This window comes from Mirounga leonina, unplaced genomic scaffold (assembly GCF_011800145.1).
Source record: "Mirounga leonina isolate KUSES-001 unplaced genomic scaffold, KU_Mleo_1.0 Mir_173, whole genome shotgun sequence".
Classification (NCBI taxonomy): Eukaryota; Metazoa; Chordata; class Mammalia; order Carnivora; family Phocidae; genus Mirounga; species Mirounga leonina.
Window position 1 is genome coordinate 80,630,847 of NW_023270447.1, and position 21,261 is coordinate 80,652,107.

Genomic DNA, 21,261 nt, shown 5'->3' on the forward strand with positions numbered 1-21,261 from the left:
TCATTCATTCATTCATTCATTCATTCATTCATTCATTCATTCATTCAACAAATCCATACAACTGTTAGGCTCCTCACCAAGTGCAGGTGGGTTTTAGGTGCAGGAGTACGGCAGTGAGTGCAGGAATGGTAATTATAACCACTTCTCAGCCCTGCTGGAAGGGCCGGACCCCTGGCCTTAGACCCGACTCCTCTGAGGAGTTGTATGAGAAGCCCTCCTCTGTGCCTCTTCTCCCACTAGAACAGGCCTCTCTCTCATGTTTCCTTCATGCCCCGTCAGGCCAGGTCACAGGGGGCCTAAGACTTATGAGATGGGTGTTGGAGGGCTTCTCCGTGCTGCCCGCACACAAGTCCCAAGTTCCCGATTTGTGGACTCCAAGTCTGAGCCCCTGCTCACCCTCTAAACTGGTGCAGAGGCTCTCCAGGATGGCCCTTGCCCTTGCCCGCTACTCCATCTGGCCGCCGAGCTGTGGGTCATGCTGGGCTGCACTCCGGGAGCTCTGGGGGTGCCATGCGTCAGCCCCTTCCTCACTGGGATCTTGATTTCCTGTTCAGTTTAAGGCTCCAGGCAGTGGGAAGGTTTGAGCACAGGCCACTGGAGGGATTGGGGCGATGAGTCGCAGAGGGCAGGAGGCTGGGCTGGGGCCAGGAGATGCGCCCTGAGGTCCAGTCCAGCCAGAGCTGAGGGCTGGTCGCATGACCTTCAGAGAGTGTGGGAACAGGATGGGTTCTTCTTAAGTGTCCCTGGTGTGTGCTGGGGCTGGGTAGGTGGAGAGACCCAGGCTCTGAAAGATGGAGGCAGGTGCTCAGGGAGGCCGAGCCTGGGTTCAGACTCACATTCCTCCGCCTCCCTCCTCGTGAGCTGTGGCCTGGGCTAAGGGAGTGGAGGGCACTCTGCCATCCACTCCCTGTGGGACCCCGGGCCTCAGTTTCCCTATCTGTACCCTCAGAGGTGTGGACTGGGTGAACTCTGGCCCCTTCCAGCCTTCAGTTTTGGAGATAGAGTCTCTAAGTAAAGGTGTGACATAGACATGACCCCACCTTCCTAGCTGTGTGATCTTGGGTAATGGTCTTGGCCTTCAGCTTCTTCATCAGTAACATGGAGATAATAATTGTACCCGGAGGTGACCGTGAGGCTTGTTTAAGTGAGGTTGTGCACGTGATGCTCCTAGGAAGGGTGCCTGGCACATGGTGCACGCTCGGTCCATATTAACTGCTCTCTTAGTGTTCTTACCCTCCTCCTCCTCCATCATTGTCTGCCCTGCTGCTGCGTGGCCGTGGACAGAGAGCCCTCGGACACTGCCATCCGAGGGCGTCTGCAGGGTGGGGAGGGAGAGGCTGCGGGGGGCGAGAGCAGGTCCTCGTGGTGTGGTGGGGGCACAGCTGGTGCTGGGGCGGGGCCCTGAGCACTTTCTGGAGGTGGAGAAAATGAAAGATGGAGGGCAGTCCATCCCTGTCCCCCACATCGCAGCTGGCTCTTTGGGTGAGAGCCTTGCGGGATGAGGTCCCATGGCCAAGCGGCCCAGGAGGCGGGGATCCCGAGGCCCGGCTGCCTGGAACCAGAGCTCAAGGAGGGAACGCAAGTGACGTCTGGGGAAGAGATGGCATTGGAGACAGCGAGGGAATGAATAGGATTCAGGAGGCTGAGGAGGAGCGGGGGAGGGCGACTGGCTTCGGTCCGAGCCTCTGCGTCCTCATCTGCACGATGGGGACAATCCTTGGGGGAAGATTAAGTGGTGCTTTCTATTTTACGTGTATATGAACGCCCGACATGGTGAACGCCACCCAGAAGGTGACCAAGCAGTGTGCCTCTTCTCCGTTCTCGTATCCAGCACTTTAAGGAAGAAAAGTTGGAAGTTTCATGAGCCAGTGGGTCAGGGCGGGCAGGGGTGGCTCCCAAGGGATTCAGGCCGCCTCAGCCCTGGCTGGAGTTACCTCTGTGCTCTGGGCCTTCATCTCCCCACCTGTAAAATGGGGCGGGGGGGGTGGGGTTCTCTGTAGCGTCACAGCCTACAGTGTGCGTGCCTTTGCTCAGCGGGGGCCAGGTGGGAGAGCCGGCTTATGGGACACGCTGTCGACCAAGCCCTGGCCCCTAGCAGGTGTGTCTCCTTCTGAATGGCTCCTCCCTGGCCTCCCTGCTGCCCATCTTTGCTTCTGTGGGTGCCTCTGCCCGAAACACCCATCCTTACTGAAACCTTATTCCTGCGGGCAGATCCAGGGCAGGGGAGGGGACTGTCCCTGGGACACAGGTGTTGCAACTGAAGCGGCTGCAACTTGGTTGACCAGTTTGCGGTTAAGCTGCCTGCTCCCTCCGGGGCTGGGCTGCAGCGAATGCGGGGACGTCTGTGGCCCCTTAAGAAGCCCATCGCTGCTGTCCTTCCACCCCAGTCAGCCAGAGCAGCTGAAGGGCACAGCTTTTCTGCACCGTCAACGCTGGCGCGAGCAGAGCCAGCCCTTCTCACCGCGGTGTGGGCCGCGGATTGGGTCTGTCAGGCCGGCTGCCGCGGGCACGCGGGGCTCTGTCCTAGGTCGTCCAGGAGCAGGCCTGCTGGCTGCCTACCCATCCCGGCTTTGGAAGTCACAAAGGCCCGTGCAGTCATTGGTGCGAAGCTCATCTGTCGGGATGCGGCTTAGAAACACCAGTGAGATGTGGGGCCTCTCCAAGTGCGGTGTGTGGTGGCGGGTGGGCGGGGGGTGCTCATTAGGAATGCAGTGTGTCCGCCTCACCCCAGACCTCCCCAACCCGGACAAGATCCCCAGGGGATTGCTGTGCCCATCACAGCTTGGGCCTTGCTGCTGCGTTAGGGCGCGGGCAGCGCTTGAGTCCCGTCCCGGCTTACTAGCTGTGCGACCTTAGACAAGTTACCTCACCTCTCTGAACTTCAGCTCTTGCACCCGCAGGATGGATTTGGGGAAGAATTCTCCACCCGAGCAGGTTAATAATACTTCACATGAAAGCCAGCGAGATGCGTGTGAGGCCCTGAGCTCGGAGCATGGGATGCAGACTGAGCTGGCCCGTCAGGGGTTCTTGCTCTTGCTACTGTCTGGAGATCCAAAGGCCTGGCTCGTGTTTTCGCTCCGGCCTGGACTCGGGGCAAGTCGCTTTCCTTCTCTGGGCCTCCTTTTCCCTGTCTGTACCATGGGTCTGTGGAGCCCTGCGGCACCTCATCAAAAGGTTGCTCGAAGGAAAAGTGAGAGGGGCCGGGTCTCATGTCTGGGAAGCGGGTATGTGGGCGTGAGAGGCCCCCTGGGTGCCCACACCTCCGCCCCTCGCTGCCCCCTTCTCTGCGGCTCCTGCTGTTGCTGAAGGCAGGCCACAACCCTTCCCTGCACCTGCTCAGCTCAGCGGCTTGGAGCTGAGTCCCCTGCCCCCCCCCCCGAGCAGCAGGGCCAGGAGAGATGATTCAACTCGGACCCGTGTTCTGGGCCTTGGCCTCCCTCAACAGAGGCCCCAGAAGCCCCGTGCTGCCGGGCAGGTGGAGGGCGGACTGTGAACTTCTCCCCACCTGGGATCCCTGTCTCCCAAGGTGCGGTGTCTCCCCCCACACCTCAGGGATCCCTGTCTCCCACTGGACTCCTGGCCTTGCCCCTGACGTACCGGGTGACCTCGGGCAAATTGCCTGTACACTCTGGATCTCAGCTTCCTTATTTGTACAGTGGGGGTACTCCGTGAGATGGTCTCACCTGGGTTTGACCCTTAGGTTCTCTCACTGCCCCTCCTCAGCTTCCTCTGTGTCCTTCATCCCTGGTAGGAGCCCCAGCCCCCCTGCCCCCCAGGTGCTGGACCCTGGAGCCTGTGGCAGATCTAGGCCTGGCTGCAACGCCAGGGGGCTGGTAAAGACCAGAGGGAATGAGGGAGAAGGGGAGCGTGCGGGGGAGAGGAGGAATTTTCCTCTGTGTGTGCAAGCAGTGTCCGTCTTCTCTTGTTTCCAAAAGCCAGTGACGTAACGCACCCTTCATCCATTCCTCCCTTCTGGCCTATTTTTAGCTGGCCCCGACAAGCATCCTAAAAGGCTTCCAGACTTGCCTGCTCTGAGGCCATGCAGGGAGACGGCCCTAGGGTGAGGAGAGAGAGGAGCTCATCTGTCTGTCCCAGGATGCAGGGAGGGAAAGAACCTGCCCCAGGCTTCGTCTGGGGAAGGAAGGGAGCTGGGGGGGGAGCCCGGTGAGGGCTCTGATGGATCCTGGTTACCAGTGCTCAGTTGGAGCCTCAAGCTGGGTTTTGAGTCCTGCCTCCACCCGTCCTCACCCTGACCTTGGGCCCCTGACTGTCTGCCTGGCTTTCCTTTCTTCACTGTAACACGGGCTAACAGTACAGCTGTGCTGGGGGGTTGTTAGGAGGATTGAATTATGTCACGTGGAACGGTGCCTGGTGTAAAGTAAGCACTCAGTTAAGGTGAGCTGGTATTGGAATGGTGATTAGGATTATTATTTTTTTAAGACTTATTTATTTGAGAGAGACAGCAAGGCCATGGGGGAGGGGGAAGGGGCAGAGGGAGAGAGAATCTCAAGCAGACTCCCTGCTGTGCACAGAGCCCTATGTGGGGCTTGATCTCATGACCCTGAGAGCATGACCTGAGCCAAAATCAACACTCGGACACTTAACTGACTGAGCCACCCAGCCGCCCCCAGTGATTATGATTATTAACATCCCATTCCATCTCCAATTAATGTTGGGGTTACACCGTGAGCCCCTGTGTGCCTCCTGCCCTTTATTCTTTCCTGTGGGGCTTTAACCAACATGTACTCGAATGAGACAATACAGAGAAAGCCCTGGAACGGGGCCTGGCACATCTTAAGCGCTGACTAAGTGAGAGCTGTATTTACTGTTTTTGTTTTAATGTAATAAAACAGGCCTGAGTTTGGATTCCAGCCCCATCCACTAGCTAGCTGAGTGTCTTTGGGGAAGACACGTAACCTCTCTGAGCCTCAGTTTCCTTGTCCATGAGACAGGGATAACAGCTGTGTAGGAGATTTTTTTACTGATGAGGGTTGCCCCTGGACAGAAAGACTCCCGCGGAGCATGATGATCAGCACAATAAAAGTTTCTTTCTTGTGGTGCTGGCTTCAGCCAGGCTCCTGAGTGCCAGCCTCCATACGGTGTGATACACCAATGGCAGGAGCAGTGGTATTTGCCCGGCACTTTACAGTTTGCGTGAAGGGGACATGGTGGTCCCTCCTGCCTTTGTCTCCCCGGGGTGCAGTGCTCATGCTGGGAACCTGGCACTTGTCACCCCCGCCTGATGTTATGGGTATGTGTCGACCTGGCTGTCCCCCTTCCCTACAGCGAGAGCTCCTGGAGGGCAGGCAGGGAGGGATTCATGGCTGCACCTTGCTTGCCCAGCCTGGGGACAGGCCCAGGGTGGGTGCTGGCTTGGTGTCTGAGGGCTGGACTGGCACGGGGAGGCCACCGTCTGACCACCTGTCCTTCTTGGCTCTTGCAGGTGGGAGGAGGAACTGGCCAAGCGCATGAATCTGCAGACCATGGTGGACACGCTGCAGGAGGTGAGCATCCCCGGAGGTCCCGACCACGAGAGGCTTGCGGGAGCTGTGTGGCCTAGGGATGCAGTCCCCATGGGACAAAGTCAGAGGCCGTTCCCAGCTCAGCCCCGGCACTCCTGCTGCCTCAGTCACTCCTTGAGGGAGCCACAAGGCCTCTTCCTTGTCCTCTGCTTTGGACCTAGGAAGGGACCGGCACAGTGTTGCAGAAAAGCTTGGGGACGGGAGTAGGGAAGCCTGGGTCCAAGTCCCAGTGCTGACCCCAGCTTGCTGGGTGATGTTGGTCCAGTGACTCTTTCCGACCCTCTGCTCCCCACCTGAGTTCAGGACTGGATGGTCTCTTGAGCTGTCCTACCCCAACTTGCAGGAACTGACTTGGGGCTGAATGCTTTAGAGAGGGTGGGTGGCATGTCAGTGGGTGGGCTCCCAGTGAGAATATTCTGTTGCGGTTCTGGCTCAGTAGCTCTGGGTCTGGGCTCTGCTTCTCACCCACCTGCCGTGTACCCTGGATGGCAAACTTCACTTTCTCGGCCTCTGAATAACGACCCCATGAGAAGGCAAGGACAAGTTATTTCAAACATTTTTAGAAATTGCTTTCCGATATTTAAAGCACTGATCTAAGAGATAGAATAAAGTAATGTCAATACGTAGAAGGAAAAGGATGAATGCCTGTTCCTCCCCTTTGTTTTATAACAGAAGTCTTATTTACAAACATGACATGTTCACGGTCAAATATTTGGAAAATTCAGAAACAGAGAAAGAAGAAAATAAAACTCTCCTCCAGTTCTACCTGCCCTCCTCCCTGCACACTTGATAAATTACCGGGAGACCTTCTGTCTTTTCTGTGCAAACACACATGTACTCTACATGTGTACATGTGTTTGTTTGGTTACATGGACACACGTGGTGTTGCCATTTTTGAGGTGGGAAATGGTCAACTATTGGCAATTTCACATGGACCGAGCTTACATTTTGACCTATTGGAATCACTTGTTCCACTAACCTGGCTCTTTTTCTTCTTAATGTCTGCTGGGGATTTTTCCACGTGATAGATATTCCTTGGAGAGGTGTTTTAAGCTGAGTGGTGCCCTGCAGTGAACTGGGCTTGGTGGGAAGCCGGGCAGGGGGGAGGTGCTCGGCACCCCTTTCTTGGCATGCAGGTGCCTGGCCTGGTTGGACATCAGGTGTCCAGGGCTGTGGACTCCGGTGTCCAGCCCCTCGCACCCCTCTGGGTGGCTGGTCCCCTAAACCCGCCCCCAACTCTGTCCTGTGTAGGCGGCGCAGGAGGCTGAAGCTATCCAGGAGGAGATGAACGAGAAGATTGAGCGGCTCAAGGCCGAGCTGGTGGTGTTTAAGGGGCTCATGAGTGATGTAAGTACCACTGGCTGCCGCCCCAAGCGTCATGACACCCCCCACCCCCGAACACCCATCATGCAAAATGCTTCATTCACTCCGAGGCTCCAGAGCTCGGCTTCTAGTTAGAGTCCTGGCTGGCTGCGTTTGCCCCGTGAGGATGACGGATGCATCGAGACCAGCCCCCCTCACCCCACTTCCGCTTCCCTTGGTCTGAGTAGAGATGCATTAATCTGCTGCTTAACCCATCCCGCCCTCCCCTGGGCTCCTCTGACGGTCTGTTTGTGTTTGCTCCGACTCGTCCCAGCTCGCCACATTGAGGGTGAGTGGCGGCCGTGGGCCTCGATGTCTGGGCACAGTGGAGGGCCCAGTGGCAGGTTGCAGGAAGGCCCCTGGGTCCTGTCTGTGTCAGCCGAGGAGGCTCCCTAGGCCAGCAGCCTGCAGCAGGGTTGCTTTGTAAAGTGGGGGAAGGCCAGCGTCTGCATCCTTTTGAAGACTGGAACCTCTCTGAGTGACTGTGGGTGCCGGGAGCTGTTGGCACCCAAAGCCTCCTTCCTGCTGGGGACCCAGGTTTCCTGCCCCCTTCAGGCAGCGGGCAGCATGTAGGGAGGGCCGCCAGAAAGGAGAAGGAGCCCGATGGCAGGTGACTCAGCCTGGTGTAGCTTCTGGTCCTGAGGGTTGTGGACCTGGGTGTGGCTGGCAGAAGCCTCCGGGGGAGGGGGCTGCTGGGGGAGCCCACGGGGCTGCTGGGGGAGCCCACGTGGCTTCCCCTCACTGGGGTCCTGGGAGACCCCCCTCATCTTTGGTGAGACCCCGCGGCCATGGGAAGAAGCCTGGGGAGAGCGCGCCACCTTGGCAGGCCCCTCTGTTGGGGCGGGGGGGACAGGTGGGGCACAAGGGGTGGGAGAGAAGGGAAGTCTTTCAAGAGTGGGAGGTGTCTTTCTTCTTTGCTCTGACAAAATAAACACTGGCACTGTGTCTGTTGAGAGGACGCCTTTCAGCCCTTAGGGAGGCCGGCAAACATGGCCTCACATTGTCCACTTGGCGCCAAAGCCTTTAGCTCCCACGACCTCTCCACTCCCTCCCCCAACCTGAGCAGCGCTGGCCCCACCCTCCTCCCCAGAAGCTCCAGGCGCCCCCCTTGGACTCGGACTCAGGGTTGCACACCCCTCTGCCCAGCAGGAGCCTGGGAGCGACGGCCCCGCCCTGCCCCCCCATGCTCGCTCACGTAACCCCCCTGCTGTCCTCCCTGCAGCCCATGACAGACCTGGACACAAAGATCCAAGAAAAGGCCATGAAGGTGGACATGGACATCTGTCGCCGGATCGATATCACGGCCAAGCTGTGCGATGTCGCACAGCAACGGAACTCGGAAGACGTGTCCAAGATCTTCCAGGTGAATAGGGTCACCCTGCTCACCAGCCGCCACTCCCCCCCCCGCCACTGCCCCGTCCCAGAGTGCCCGGCCTCTACCCTGCATGGCCAGGCCCTCTTCCCCTCCAGTCCCGCCCACTCCCCTTCCCCCAGAGCTAGCTTCGGCCCCCACTCTGGCCTCCCCAGGACGACATAGAGTCAGGGACTTGGTGACTCGTAGGCTCTTCGGGCTGAATGCTTCATCCTGTGGCTGAGGAGGCCACTCGCCCAGCGGGGGGGCGTGACGGGCTCAGGGAGGGACAGGCCCAGCTGGGACTGGCACTCAGGTCTCCTGACCCTCGGGGGCTTGGTCCACAGGCCTGCTGGGCGCCGTCGCCAAGGTTGAGAGCCCTGGCCAGGCTGTGGGAGCGCCGGGTGAACTGGCTCAGCCCTGGTAGATGAGCCTCAGAATTCCCGAGAGGAGCTGGTGGCCTCTGTTTTTTGTTCCCACTGAAGAGTCTCTCAAGGCCCACCCCCAGCCCTCAAGGAACAAGTGTGTGTCCCAAGAGAAGGCGATGGGGCAGTTTGCACTGGTGGGCTGTCCTCTGGGGAGGGCACATGTCATTCTCCAAAGGCTGCTTCTTGAATTCTGGGTCATGGTTTGGCTTTTGCTTGAGCCCAGGGCAATACAGCGTCTTGTCGCTTTAAGTGTGTGACTTTGGGTGTAGCAGGAGAGATCTGGGCACGTCTGCCTCCGTGCCTTTTTGCTGCCCCTCTGCTGGGAAGCACGGGTGACCATTCCAGGCTTTGTTCGGTTTGCTCTTGTCTTGTCTGCTTGGAGTGGAGGAAACTTGGTGACCCTCGGGCTGCCTGCCCATTGCCTTTGCATGTGAGCAGGAGGGCTCTGAGGCATGGAGCCCTCTGGGCCTCTGTGAGGGGTTCTCTCTTTCTCTGGCTGGCTCTGAGACATCCCAGGGGACTCTGCACCCCGGTCTGGCCCGCTGCTCTCCCCAGATCCTGCAGGTGCTGCTCTGGTGAAGGGCCCAGCTGAGCCGGCCCACCCACTACGGGAGGGAAGGGTCCGGGCCGTCTGTCCTCCCTCCTGCATGCGTCCCACCTCACGCTTCCTGCTAATGCCGCCTGCTTCTCAGAGGAGCTCCACATCTTTCCCGGCAGTGGCCGCCCCAGCCACGCTCCATCCATCCCATGGGGTGCCGACTCCCTTCCCGGCCCACCCTCCCTCCTGGCAGAGCCTCCCACTTAACCTCCATCTCTTCCCTCCCGGGCCAGGTGGTCCCCAAAAAGAAAGAGCGTAAGGTGGCTTCGGATGACGACATCTCCGAGCAGGACGGGGAGGTGAACCGGTTCTCGGACGACGAGGTCGGCTCCATGAACATCACAGACGAGATGAAACGCATGTTCAACCAGCTGTGAGTATCTCCGCTGCCCCGGCCCCCGGGGCTCCGTTCCACTTGTCCAGGCTGCCGGGGGCAGGGCTGCAAACCGGTGGCCTGCTCTGACAGTGCCTTGTCCAGCCGGCATGGGGTTCCGAAAGAATTTGGATTTAGTCTCAGCATTCATAATTTGGGGAGTTCCACATGTTCAGAAGAGGCTAAATGGTAGCGGTGGGTCCTGTGGGCTCGAGCCTTACATTCCCACCGGTTTTCCCCCGGGGTGGGATCGCTGGGCCGCTCGCCGCACTGGGGCCCACCATGCTGGCCGAGGGCGGGCTCCTGACAGCCACTGAGCATCCTCCGTGGGCGGGCGGCTTTACAAATGAGGCTTCGGTGACTCCAGACAGTGAGCCGAGGAGGTTGGATTGCCACACCCCTTGGTACGCGAGGACACGGAGACGCACAGACCGGAGGCCCTTGGCCACGACTGCTCCACTTGTGTGGGGAGGAGCTGGGGTTCAGAGCCAGGCCCGTCTGCCGCCTGAGTTCTGTCCCGGAGATGCTGGGGGCTAGGGGCGGAGTCCGGGGCTAGCTCTGGTCCGTGGTGGGCTGGAGCCGGCCTGCAGCGGCTCACAAAAGCCAATCGTGCACGCGGCCACCCGCTCCGGCTTCAGCCATGGCACAGAAGTAGCTGAACATTCGCCCCAGTGGGACACTGGCAGATACTTACCCTCGGGGCTACCCTCCCCTCTGCTGCCAAAAGCTGGCTTACTCGAACCTCATTGGGTGGAGTCACCTGGGGCAGGGAGACACTGTGGCCTTGGTCTGTCCAGGGCCATATTCTCCATCCGAATCCGTCTTTGACTCTAGTCCACACAGAGCCCTGCGGTGGGGTGGGGGAGGGGGGAGGAGGGTGCCCCTGCGGGCATTAGGTGACTTGCCTGAGGGCCTGGAGTCGGAGGGTTGGGCTGCGACAGGGTCTCTGGGGCCCACATTTATTTCCTCCTGCCCTCTGGTGGCTCTTGCCTGTTCTGTCTCTGGAGCCCCTTGCAGTTGGGCGCCCGAGCCCTGAGAACTCCGCTTTCCCCCAGGACTCTGGGTTTTCAACGTTTGAGCTCTTGGCTCTAAGGAGCCGTCACAAAACCCCACAGAACCCCTCCCCAGGGGCTCGTGTCTTTTAGGCAGTGGCCTCTGACATCGTACTCGGTTCAGAAGCCGGGGCACAGGTCTCCCCAGCCTGCTTCCTGCAGAGCCCTGGGTCTGGCTTAGCATTACAGAATCCAGAGACCACTCAGCCCAGCCCTTTCACATTCAGATGGGGAAACTGAGGTTCAGAGGAGTGTGCCAGGAGTTGGAACAGAGCTGGGCCCCTGGCACGCGGTTGAGTCCTTTGTCCCCAGCTAGCTGTCTTTGCACTCAGAAGAGAGTCCCCCTCTGCCCTCTCTGCAACACCATTTCTGGCCTGGTCCCTTTGCCGCTGAGCCAGGTGACTCTTAGGGAGGCAGGAGTCAGACCCAGGCGGGGATGGGTTTGTGTGACACTTCCTTGTACTTGTCATTCCCTGGGAACAGAACTGAGGTGGTGCTGTGTTTTGGGGGCTTGCTGTTGGAGCGGGACAAGGAGACTCCTGGACTCCTGATTCCGTCTTCCGACATCCCCTCCAAATGTCGTATTCTCATCTTTTGGTGATGACAGGGGCTGTGGAAGGGACCTTTGACTGGATCCAGGTTTTTTGAACGTGGCGCTGGGCGTTCCTGAGCCTGAGGTGGGATTGTCCACCCCACACACCCAGGCTGGGTTCATTCGGGTGAATTAAAGGGCTTCTCTGAAGAAATTGTCCCCGTTTGCAGAAAGCCCCCAAGGGATAGTTAGGCTGCCTGGGGATGGGGTGGGCTGAAAGGAACAGTTCCAAGAGCTGGGTCTGGGGACTCCCTGGCAGCACTACTATGGTACAAAGGAGGTCTGATGCTAAATCGGGTGCCTGGGGTCGACAGGTCTGAACTAGGCTCAGTATCCAAGTAGATTTATTGGGTTGTAAAGTTGTCTGGTTAAAAAAAACAAAACAAAACAAAACAAAACAATATATATGTATTTGTTGTTGTTATATCTATCTATCTATCTATCTATCTATCTATCTATCTATCTATATATGTATATATATATATTCTTTGATCATCCCCTCCACCCTTGCAGTTCTAGCCAAGGCCATGCTGACCCCACCCTGGGCAGGGCCCTGACCACCCCCCCCCCATATCTCCACCGGCTATGGGCTGGGCCGAGACCCAAGCCAGAGGCTGCCCCCCGCCAGTTCCACTGAAGTGTTTGAATAATGTGCCCCATGTCAGGGCTGTTTTGTTTTGATCAAAATCTGTTGCTCAGGCTTCAGACCAAGGAGAAGGGGAGGAATTTGCTACTTTCCCTGCACCATGGCCATCTCCTCAGCCCTGCCCTCCCAATCTCCCGACCCTTTTCTCTTGCCCATCTTCCTGTCCTTTCTGGCTCACCATTCCTCAGCTGGGTTTCCTTCAGATCCCAGACGCTAGAAAGGAAGTGAAGTCAGCGGTCGAGTATGTGTTGCGGTGACGGTGGACCCCAGGGGCTAATCTGGAGCTAGTCCAGGCCAGCAGCGCCTTCCTATGCTGCTCTGCGCGCCCCCCCCCCCACTCTGGTCCTTGGGCTCATGGAGCCACCTACAGGCTCTGGCAGAGACTGCTTTTTGGTGGGGGACCTGGCTCCAGGGGGTGCTCTAGGCAGCTTTTAACCAGAAATTCTTCTTGGGCCCTGCCCGGTGGCCCCCCAGCCTGATCCGTCATGGGACGGTAGGGAGCAGTGCCCTGGAGGATCGGGGGTGTTGACAGAGAGCCCTGGGACCCACATTCTCCTCTGTGGCTCATTTGATCCATCAATTGATTTAAGCCCTGTCGATATCAGCCATCCCATCTGATCAAGTTCCCCTTCAGCTGGGGGAGCCAAGGCATCTCCAGAAACCCCTCAGTCCCAGGCAAGTCCCTATGGTCCGTTACCCTACTTCCAGTTCCAATGAATAGGGAAGCCCTGAATTTGCTCAGGCTTTGAATCCAAGCCCGATTTCAAGCATGTATTGGTTCAGAAGTCTACCTAATCCCTGCGCCCTTCAGTTTTCTCATCTGTATGCTTAGCGGCCAGTCCCGCACCCAGCACGTAATGGGTGCTTGGTGTATTTTACTGGGGGAGGAAAATGCCGTAGGAGACATCTGGTTTTCTGCCCCAGTTTCTTTGACAGGCTAGCAGTGTGACTTTGGACAAGTGGGTTATTCTTTCTGAGCTGCAGTTACCTCATCTGTAAAATGGGCATGATAGCAACCTTTCCGAGTTGTGGAGAAGACTATAGAAATCGCCTCTTGCAAAGTAGGGGCTCCAGAAATGAGCTATTACGTGAATGAAAACAGTCACCAGATTGGAGTTGGGAGGAAAATATCTTTAGTCTCCACTGATTAAAGACTGGCATCTTTACAAAGAGACATTTTAAACGGTATAAGTAATATATCAATACTTTCTGCATTTTTTTTTTTTTTTAGATTTTATTTATTTGACAGAGAGAGATGCAGCGAGAGAGGGAACACAAGCAGGGGGAGTGGGAGAGGGAGAAGCAGGCTTCCTGCTGAGCAGGGAGCCCGATGGGGGGCTCGATCCCAGGACCCTGGGATCATTGCCCGAGCCCAAGGCAGATGCTTAACGACTGAGCCACCCAGGCGCCCCACTTTCTGCATTTTAAAAGAGCTGACCGCCCCCTCCCCGGATAAGGCATATGTCCCCTTTGGCCGGCACTCCGTCTGTGTGGGACAGCTGCCTGGCAGGAGAGTACCCATCGGGGCGGTGCCCCTTTCTCCCCCCAGCCCAGCCTCTGGAGCCAGGCTTTGGGTCAGCCCTATCCTCCGCTGTCATCCCGCAGGCGGGAGACCTTTGATTTTGACGATGACTGTGACAGCCTGACGTGGGAAGAGAACGAAGACACACTGCTGCTCTGGGAGGACTTCACCAACTGCAACCCAACCATCGACCTGCAGGGCGAGGTGAGCCCCTGGCCCGGCTGCCCTCCCCTGTCCCCGCTCATTCCGGCAACCCGCGCCACCCGGCTCATTGTCCCCTGTGCTCTGTGTCCCCAGCAAGAGGAAAACTTGGGCAACTTGATCCACGAGACAGAATCCTTCTTCAAGACGAGAGACAAGGAGTACCAGGAAACGATTGGCCAGATCGAGGTGAGGGCTTGGGCTCTAAAGCCCTCTGGTGAGGCTCTGGGGTCTCGATTGTTAGTCAAGGGGGATGGGGTGCTGGAGGGGTGCAGCGGGCACAAGGTCGTGAGTTGGAGGCCTGCAGTTCCCTGCCTGGCACCAGGCGGGTCCTGCCCCTCTAGGGCCTTGGTTTTCTCGGGTGTAAAATAGATCACATGGGGGTGGTGATCCCTGTCTGTCCCAGAGAGTTTTTTAAGTTACTCCATGGAGATAGTGATCCCAAACAATGAGAGAAGACATTTGAGTGACATCGAGTGACGCTAGGCACTCAGTAAGCCTCCCTGGTACCCACATGCCCTCTGTACATGCCTAGAGGTAGCTAGGTGCCTCCAGACTGTGCAGTGGGTACCATGTACCCCATTATGCAGAGGAGGAGATGAGATTGACAGAGACCCAAGTGGCTGCCCCAAGGCCTCCAGCTGGGAAGCAGCCTTCAAGCCTGCTGTCTGCACATGTGGCCATGTTTCAGGGAGAGTGACTGCTGGAGAAAGAGAAGGCCGGCTCCTTCCCTGGGGGCTGTGTCATTGGTAGAGGACAAGGGTCAGAAACATAACGGAGACCTGAGAACATTCCTACGCAAGTCCATAGAAAGCAGTGCGGGATGCTGAGCGGGGTGGAGTTGGTAGACCTGGCGAAGGCAGCCCCTAGGGTCGCTAAGCAGCCATTCCCCTTTCACTGGAAGCAGTTCTGGGGGTTGGGGGCTGGCATGCAGGGAGCGGAGGGCATGGCATCCTCGGGGTGGGGGGGGCTTGGCACAGTCACCACCGAGGACGTGTGGAGGAAGTGGCCGAGGGTTCTGGAATGAGAGTGACTTGGCCTCACCTCTCTCCCACCTGGGGCCTTTCAGCTGGAGCTGGCCACGGCCAAGAGCGACATGAACCGACACTTGCATGAGTACATGGAGATGTGCAGCATGAAGCGCGGGCTGGACGTGCAGATGGAGACCTGCCGCCGGCTCATCAAAGGCTCTGCAGACAGGTACCTAGTCCCGTCCTCCCTGCGGGTTCAGCGATTGCGTCCTTGGGGGGTATTTGTGGGGCTGCAACTTACAGCCTGGACCATTGCATCTGCCCAGCCCACCTGTGCACCTGTCCACCCCTCCCTCATGTACATCTAGTATTAGCCACCTGCTGTGTGCTGGATGACTTACGTGTCTGATCTCACGTAGATCTCTTGGCAGCTACTTGTCATGTCCAAGGCCTGCTCTGTGCCAGGCCGCGGGGACAGTGATGCACAGAACAGTCAAGTCCCTGCCCTGTTGGGGCTCGTGCCCCACTTTCTGCCCAGTTGTCGGGCGGAGGAGGAATGCAGCTGCTGGTGGGGCTCCTAGGGTCCGTGGGAAGCAATTTCCCTTCCTTTCCCATCCTCCGACCAAGGGCCACTGGGTCTGTCCCCAGGAGACTGACATGCCTCAGGCCCCTTGTATTTGCCGGGGAACGCCAAAACAAAGACAGAGCCCCTGCCTTCTAGGAACGCGCAGCCTTTTGCAGGGAGAAAGATATGCCAGTAATAAAATGAGATGATACATGAAAAATGCTGGGCATAAAGCACAAATATGTTCATTGTAATCGTTCCTCTTTTATGACTGTGGTTCAGGCTATAAAAGAGGGAGGGGCAGCTCAGTGGGAAGCTGCGTGGGGGGCCCTGGGCTTAGCATGTCGTCCCTTTAGCTCACTGTTGGCCCCGGAACCCATTGTCATCACGTCCACGTTCAGATGGAGGAGCAGGTTAAACAGCTTGCCCACGGCGCCCCAGCTCATCAGGGAGAGGGCCAGAATCCGAACCCAGCACTACTAGCCACTCTCCTGTATGGCCTCTCGTTGAGCTCTGAGTTAATTGGGGTTTACTGAGCACCTACCATGTGCGCAGACCTGCGTTAGGTGGTTGGAGAGTAGGACTGGAGCCTGATCCACGGCTCCTGCCCCCGGGGAGCTCTCGGCACCCGAGCAATCAGAGGCGGCGCAGGGGGTCCCGAGAGGTCTTGAGGGCCACATTCAACTCATGAGCTTAGAAGGTTCTAAGGAAAGCAGAGCGAGGGCGGGGTCTCAGGGCAGGATCATGGATGAGTAGATTTTATACAAGGGGCCGCTCAGTCTTTCCCGGCCCTCGCATCCCTTCAGGAGTCCCCAGGCTGCCCTCTGCATGACCCCCGTTTTCTCACGCCTTCCAGGAATTCACCGTCCCCCAGCTCCGTGGCCAGCAGTGACTCAGGAAGTACAGACGAGATCCAGGATGAGTTTGAGCGGGAGGCAGATGTGGAACCCATGGTCAGCTGATGACGGAGGCCCCCTGTGCCTGCTGGTCTTGGTGATGGGGCCTCTGCCCCCACTCCCCGTGGGTCCAGGAAGGCTCCTCGGAGTGGGGCTCCAGTCCTCACCACACAGACTCCCTCTGCCCTCCCTTCTCTGGAGGCCCCGAGGGACCGCTGCTTCCTTCCTTCCACCCCACCACCAACCAGTGCCCCTTCTCCATCCACCCACCCAAGGAATGGTGCTGTCAATTTCTATTGTTCTCCACATTACAAATGCAGACTTCTGTCCGGACGATGCAGTGTTAACTGTGCCTTTTCCCTTAAGCTGAGCCACTTTGAGCTCCAAAGAATTCTTCCTAGCAGGTGTTTTTATACAAAACTCTAAGGTGAGGGCGGGGCCCCTGGCGTGGTATAATGTGGATTTCTATCCTCCCACCTGCTCCTCTGATTGGCCATGAGCTCTGCCCTCCCCTCCTCTGCCTGGCCAGTGCCAGTTGGCCTTGGGGCGGTCCACCTTCCCACCCGCCAGGAAGGAGCTGTTTGCCTTTGCAACCTTTCCAGGCCTGGGTGGGGGCCTCCCAAGTGTTTTTACTTACTGACAAGAGAGAAAAGATGGAAGGAGGGAGGGAAGACAAAATTTTACTTTCTTTCTGAATCGAGTGGCGAAGCGGAGGGACAAGGCACTGTGGGGGAAAGTGGAGTCTCACTGTGTTTAAACTACTATGCAAACAAAACAAAAGAAAACAAAAAAAAAAGCAGCTTGCCTTATATCATTGTGGAAGGTAGGCCCTCGCCCAGACTCCCCGTTTTCCCCTGGAGCTGGGAGGGAGGCCAATGCTAGGGCGATCTCTCTTGCAGCCTCTGAGGGTGAGCACTGACTTGGGAGGGGGCGGTTCTGTCAAGGTCGGTAGTGAGGCCGGGGGCCTGCAAGGCCATGGGCCCACCTGACTGCTTGCTTTCTTGGGACCTTTGTGGGGTGGGAGGGGTCTTTTATTGCCCTGATGACTTGATGTTTTTCTCTCCCTTCCCAGCCAATGATAAGGGACTACAGATCTGTAATTTCTCTGTGAGAAAGCCTGAAGGGGGCCAGGCCTGGTATCCACCCCCTCCACAGTGGAGCTGGGTTCGTACGGCCTGCAACCATCTTGGTTGGTTCTCCACTGCCCCAGTTGCCGCTGTTTGGCCACCGGCAGGCACTGGAAAGGGAGGGGGAGGGAGGTAGTGAGGGCTGCTGGCTAATCAGAGGAGGCAGGAGCGGAGCTGGAGTGAGAACCATCCTCTGTTCTGCTCATGGACATACGCAGGCCTGTTCCGTACTTCACTCGATTGACCGACCAGTGGGGAGCTAATGTGAGCCAGTATCTCCCCAAGGCCTGGGTGGGCCTGTGTCGGAAGGCACTGTGTTGAGGCCAGCTGCCAGATCGCAGCTTGGAGCCAGCCAAGCAGGTTTTGCTTTTTAAAAAGAATGTCTTTTCGTACCCACTCTTGTGGGTGCGATTGCCGATTTTTGGTTTTTTATTGGCCCAGGAGCTCTCCCGGGAGGTCCAAGGGGCAAAATGTGCCCGGGGCCCAGAACTTCCCACCTCCTGCTCTCCTGTGGAGGCGGAGGAGGGACTCTGGCTTTAAATGGGATTGCAGCCCCCTGTCTTTCTTCCTCAGGGTACCAGCGACCTGTAAGGGCCTTCTCTGTCTTCCGTTTCCCCGCCTGTTTTGCAGTCTTAAAACCATTGTACATAATACTCATAGGATATATATATATATACACACACACACACATATATATATATGGAGAGAGAGAGTGTATGTTAGTGACTGTATGTAATTTTTATTTATCAGAACTTGGTGGCCTTTATTGTGAGTCTCCCCCCCCCCTTTTTTTTTTTGTGTTGTGGTTGTCGCAGGAACCTGCTGGTTCCCCGTGGCAGTCTGGCCGAGAGGCTTCCATTCCCAAACAGTCCCTGGGTAGGTACGCGGAGGGACCATGGGTTCAGAGGAGAGTCAGCCCCTTCCCCTCCTCCTCACTGACCCTTGTTCTAAAGGTTACAGGGTTCAAACATACCTGATTATTATTGTCATTAGTGTTATTGTTGTCTTAGTTTTAGTCTTATTGTAACCAAAGTTTGTCAGAGCCAGTCAGGCTTGGACCTCAGCTGCTGGAAAGATTTTCCGTTTCCGGGAGGACACCCCCCGCCTCCCAACCCCGGCCTCCTCTGTCCAGGGCTGAGGGGGGTAAGGGAATGGCGTGGTTTGGGAGGCAGAGCAGAGGTCAGTCCCGGTTGTTTCTCAAGGTGGTGGGGAGGGTGGCAGACCTATCTTTAGTGTTAAGACATAAGGCAGCAGTGTAAGTATTTGAGATTAAGGGGGCCTCGGCAGTCAGCGTTCGATGGTATTATGTATGCTTTCCCCCTCATGTACATAGGACGTTTGCCTCTGGGACTGGGGTGCTCGAAGTTTGTCCAGGGAGTATGGAAATGGCAGGAGCCCGAGATAGACGCTGGCCGAGCGGCTCCTTCCTGCTGGTTTTCCATAGCTGCTCTCCCCTGGGGAGCAAGGATTGGGGCAGGTGGATGGGGCTGGGGGACGGCAAGGGTGTGGCAGACCGGTCTCCTGGGTCTGAGCCCGGCTGCCTCTCGCTCTCCCCACCAAGTTCTTTTTTGAGTTTGTTGCCAGTGGGCCCTTGCTCGTGCCCCCGCCATGAGCCCACAGCTTGCCAAGAAAGACCCCAACGCTTGCTGGGGCAGCACCGGGTCCAGTTGGGATGAACTGGTCCGTCCTTTGTAAAGCTGTAAATACTAAAATTTCTATTTCTAAGCCCAGTGTCATATTGACATTGGTATTTTAAGGTTGTTCTCAGATGGGCTCTCCTGTGCTGCCCTCTCTCACTCTCCTATTTTTGGGGGTTTTATAAAAAGAGAGGATTGGGGAGGGGCAGGGAGAGTAGCTTCCTTTTGGCTCCCTGGTTGTGGAAGACACATGCGCACGCACGCACGCACATACACACACACACACTCCTCTGAGACTCCAAACGGGGAAAAACATCATTGGCAAGTGAACACACTTTGTTTTCTTGTAGCAATATATCTTGAGGGCTTTGAAGGGCGGACTTAGCTCTGACCTACAGAGAAGCAAACCATTTTGGCTTGGAATGGGGGAGAGGGTGTGGGGTAGGGGGTAATATAAGGTGTAACTTAAGTTAAATGTAATGTATTTATAAAGTAAGAGATTCTCATCTATTTTTATGAGAGGAAAGGGTTTTTAAATTTAGGGTAGGCAGTTATGGTAGCCCAGCGTTGTCCTGTGAACAAGAAATGCATGTTGCTGCTGGACTGAATATAATCAGTGCCCCTCCACCTCCCTGGTCTCACCACCCACTCACCTGTACCCGTGAGCGGCTTCAGCAGAGCCTAGGTCCCACTTCACCCCATTTCCCTGTTCCTTGACCCCCCCAGCTCCTTGGTCCTTGAAAGTCTCTGGCGGGGGGCACTTGTGGAAGTGGGTGGGCAGTGGAGAATTCAGAATTGAGGTGGGTGGGGAGGAGGGGAAAGGGGGCACCAGGTAGGGGACAAGCTCGGCTTCTGAGGGTGGGCTCTGATCGGTGACTCACGCTCTGGTCTGCCAAGGTCCATTTCCAAGTCAGCTGTGTTTGGGAGAAGTTGAGAAGCAGCAGACCGTGGGTGGCCATGGGACTGTTGGTTCAGGGAGCACTTAGCTTCCTTGGGGCCTGGGCCCTGGTGGGTCCCAGGTGGTCAGGCAGTTGGAGCAGGAATGGAAGGGCCAGGAGATGCCCGTCACCCAGCCCCAGCTGTGCCTACTCCAGGCCTCGGCCTGGGCTACAGTCCTTGATGTGCTCCTCCAGGGCCTGGGGCAGGAACCGGGGTGCTGGGACTTCCTCAGACCTGGGTTCACCATCTTGAGACACCGAGCTCTTGTTCTAGAAGGGCATTCTCCTGACGTGGGGAGTCCGGAGGCAGCTGGGTGGGTATGGGTAAAGGCAAATTCTCTCTGAAAGGGAATTTTCCTTGGCTGGAGGATTTCCAGGTTCAGGGTGGACTGTGTGTTGGTCTTGGGCAAATCCCTCACCATTCCCACTGCCGGGCCCTCAAAGAAACGAGGTAAGGCACCATCCCCACCCCCGGCAAGACCCCTTCGTGGACATTTTAGCATCTACCTGATTTTTAGCCCCATCCAGGGAGACTTTATATCCTGCAGTTCCATCCCACCCCACTGTTGCTGTTTGTCTGCCAGTTGGGTCTATTGTCAAGGGGGAAGGGGGGTTTATACTCACTGAAAGACTACTGATCCTACCGGAAACCAACCTGTTTACTGTACTGTTGTAAATATCATGCCCTTTATATCCTGTATATTGGCTTCTTTTAAATAAAGTGAAATGTCTTAGAATTGAGGGTGCTGCTTTTTTTCTTAATTGAGGATAAAGTGGTGATGGGGGAGGGGCAGGAGGACTGAGGGCCGCATAAACCCCAAAACAAAGTCATTAGCCAGTTGGTGATAAAATAGGGAAATTTCACATCCCCTGTTATATGGGCACCTGACGATGAAATCTTTGGAAGGCGACAGAGCAGAATTTATTATCATACTCACTTTATGGAAGGGGAAGAGCGAGCCAGAGAGATCACAGGCTGAGTAACTGGCATCCCCTGGTTTGCAGTTGAGGTCCTACTAATCATAAAGGCCCCCATTTGTTTAACCTCCTTTTATGGTGCCCTCGAGGGGCCACCTTCTGGGACTCTGGATTTGACACTGTCCAGTGTTCTAGTTTCTTCTCGTTAATGGCCAAATTCGGGGAGAACTGCCTCCTGTGAGCAGCCCTGCTCCCCACTAGGGTCTTCTGTAAGGATTCAGAGAGCCGCCAATTCCAGTCTATTTTTTACCATCTTTAAGACCTGTACTTGATGGAACTTCCTTTTCTCCCCACTCTTTAAATTCCCCAAAGTGTCTTAAAGGGTGTGACTTGGAGAAAGAGGAGTAGCATGAAATAATGCGGGCGATACCCCCCTTCTATAGAAATGGAAACTGAGGCCCAGGGAAACGAGGTATTTTGCCAACGTCCTAAGGAGGAACCACGATCAGCGTCCGCACTCTTACTCCTCAACAGGTTCTCCGTTGCCCTTGGAGAAAGTATT

At 56.7% G+C, this 21,261-nt stretch overlaps 1 protein-coding gene across 1 annotated transcript in view; it reads left to right on the forward strand.

Annotated features, from left to right (window-relative positions):
• The window catches only part of IFFO2 (intermediate filament family orphan 2), a 47,816-nt gene extending 27,298 nt beyond the window's left edge, over positions 1-20,518 (forward strand). The window contains exons 2-9 of the mRNA XM_035019650.1: positions 5,444-5,504; positions 6,774-6,869; positions 8,107-8,247; positions 9,495-9,634; positions 13,530-13,650; positions 13,744-13,836; positions 14,717-14,847; positions 16,040-20,518. Coding sequence (XP_034875541.1) covers positions 5,444-5,504; positions 6,774-6,869; positions 8,107-8,247; positions 9,495-9,634; positions 13,530-13,650; positions 13,744-13,836; positions 14,717-14,847; positions 16,040-16,145 — 889 coding nt within the window. The 3' untranslated portion in view covers positions 16,146-20,518. The remainder of the gene's footprint in view (positions 1-5,443; positions 5,505-6,773; positions 6,870-8,106; positions 8,248-9,494; positions 9,635-13,529; positions 13,651-13,743; positions 13,837-14,716; positions 14,848-16,039) is intronic.
• Positions 20,519-21,261: the final 743 nt, after the last annotated feature.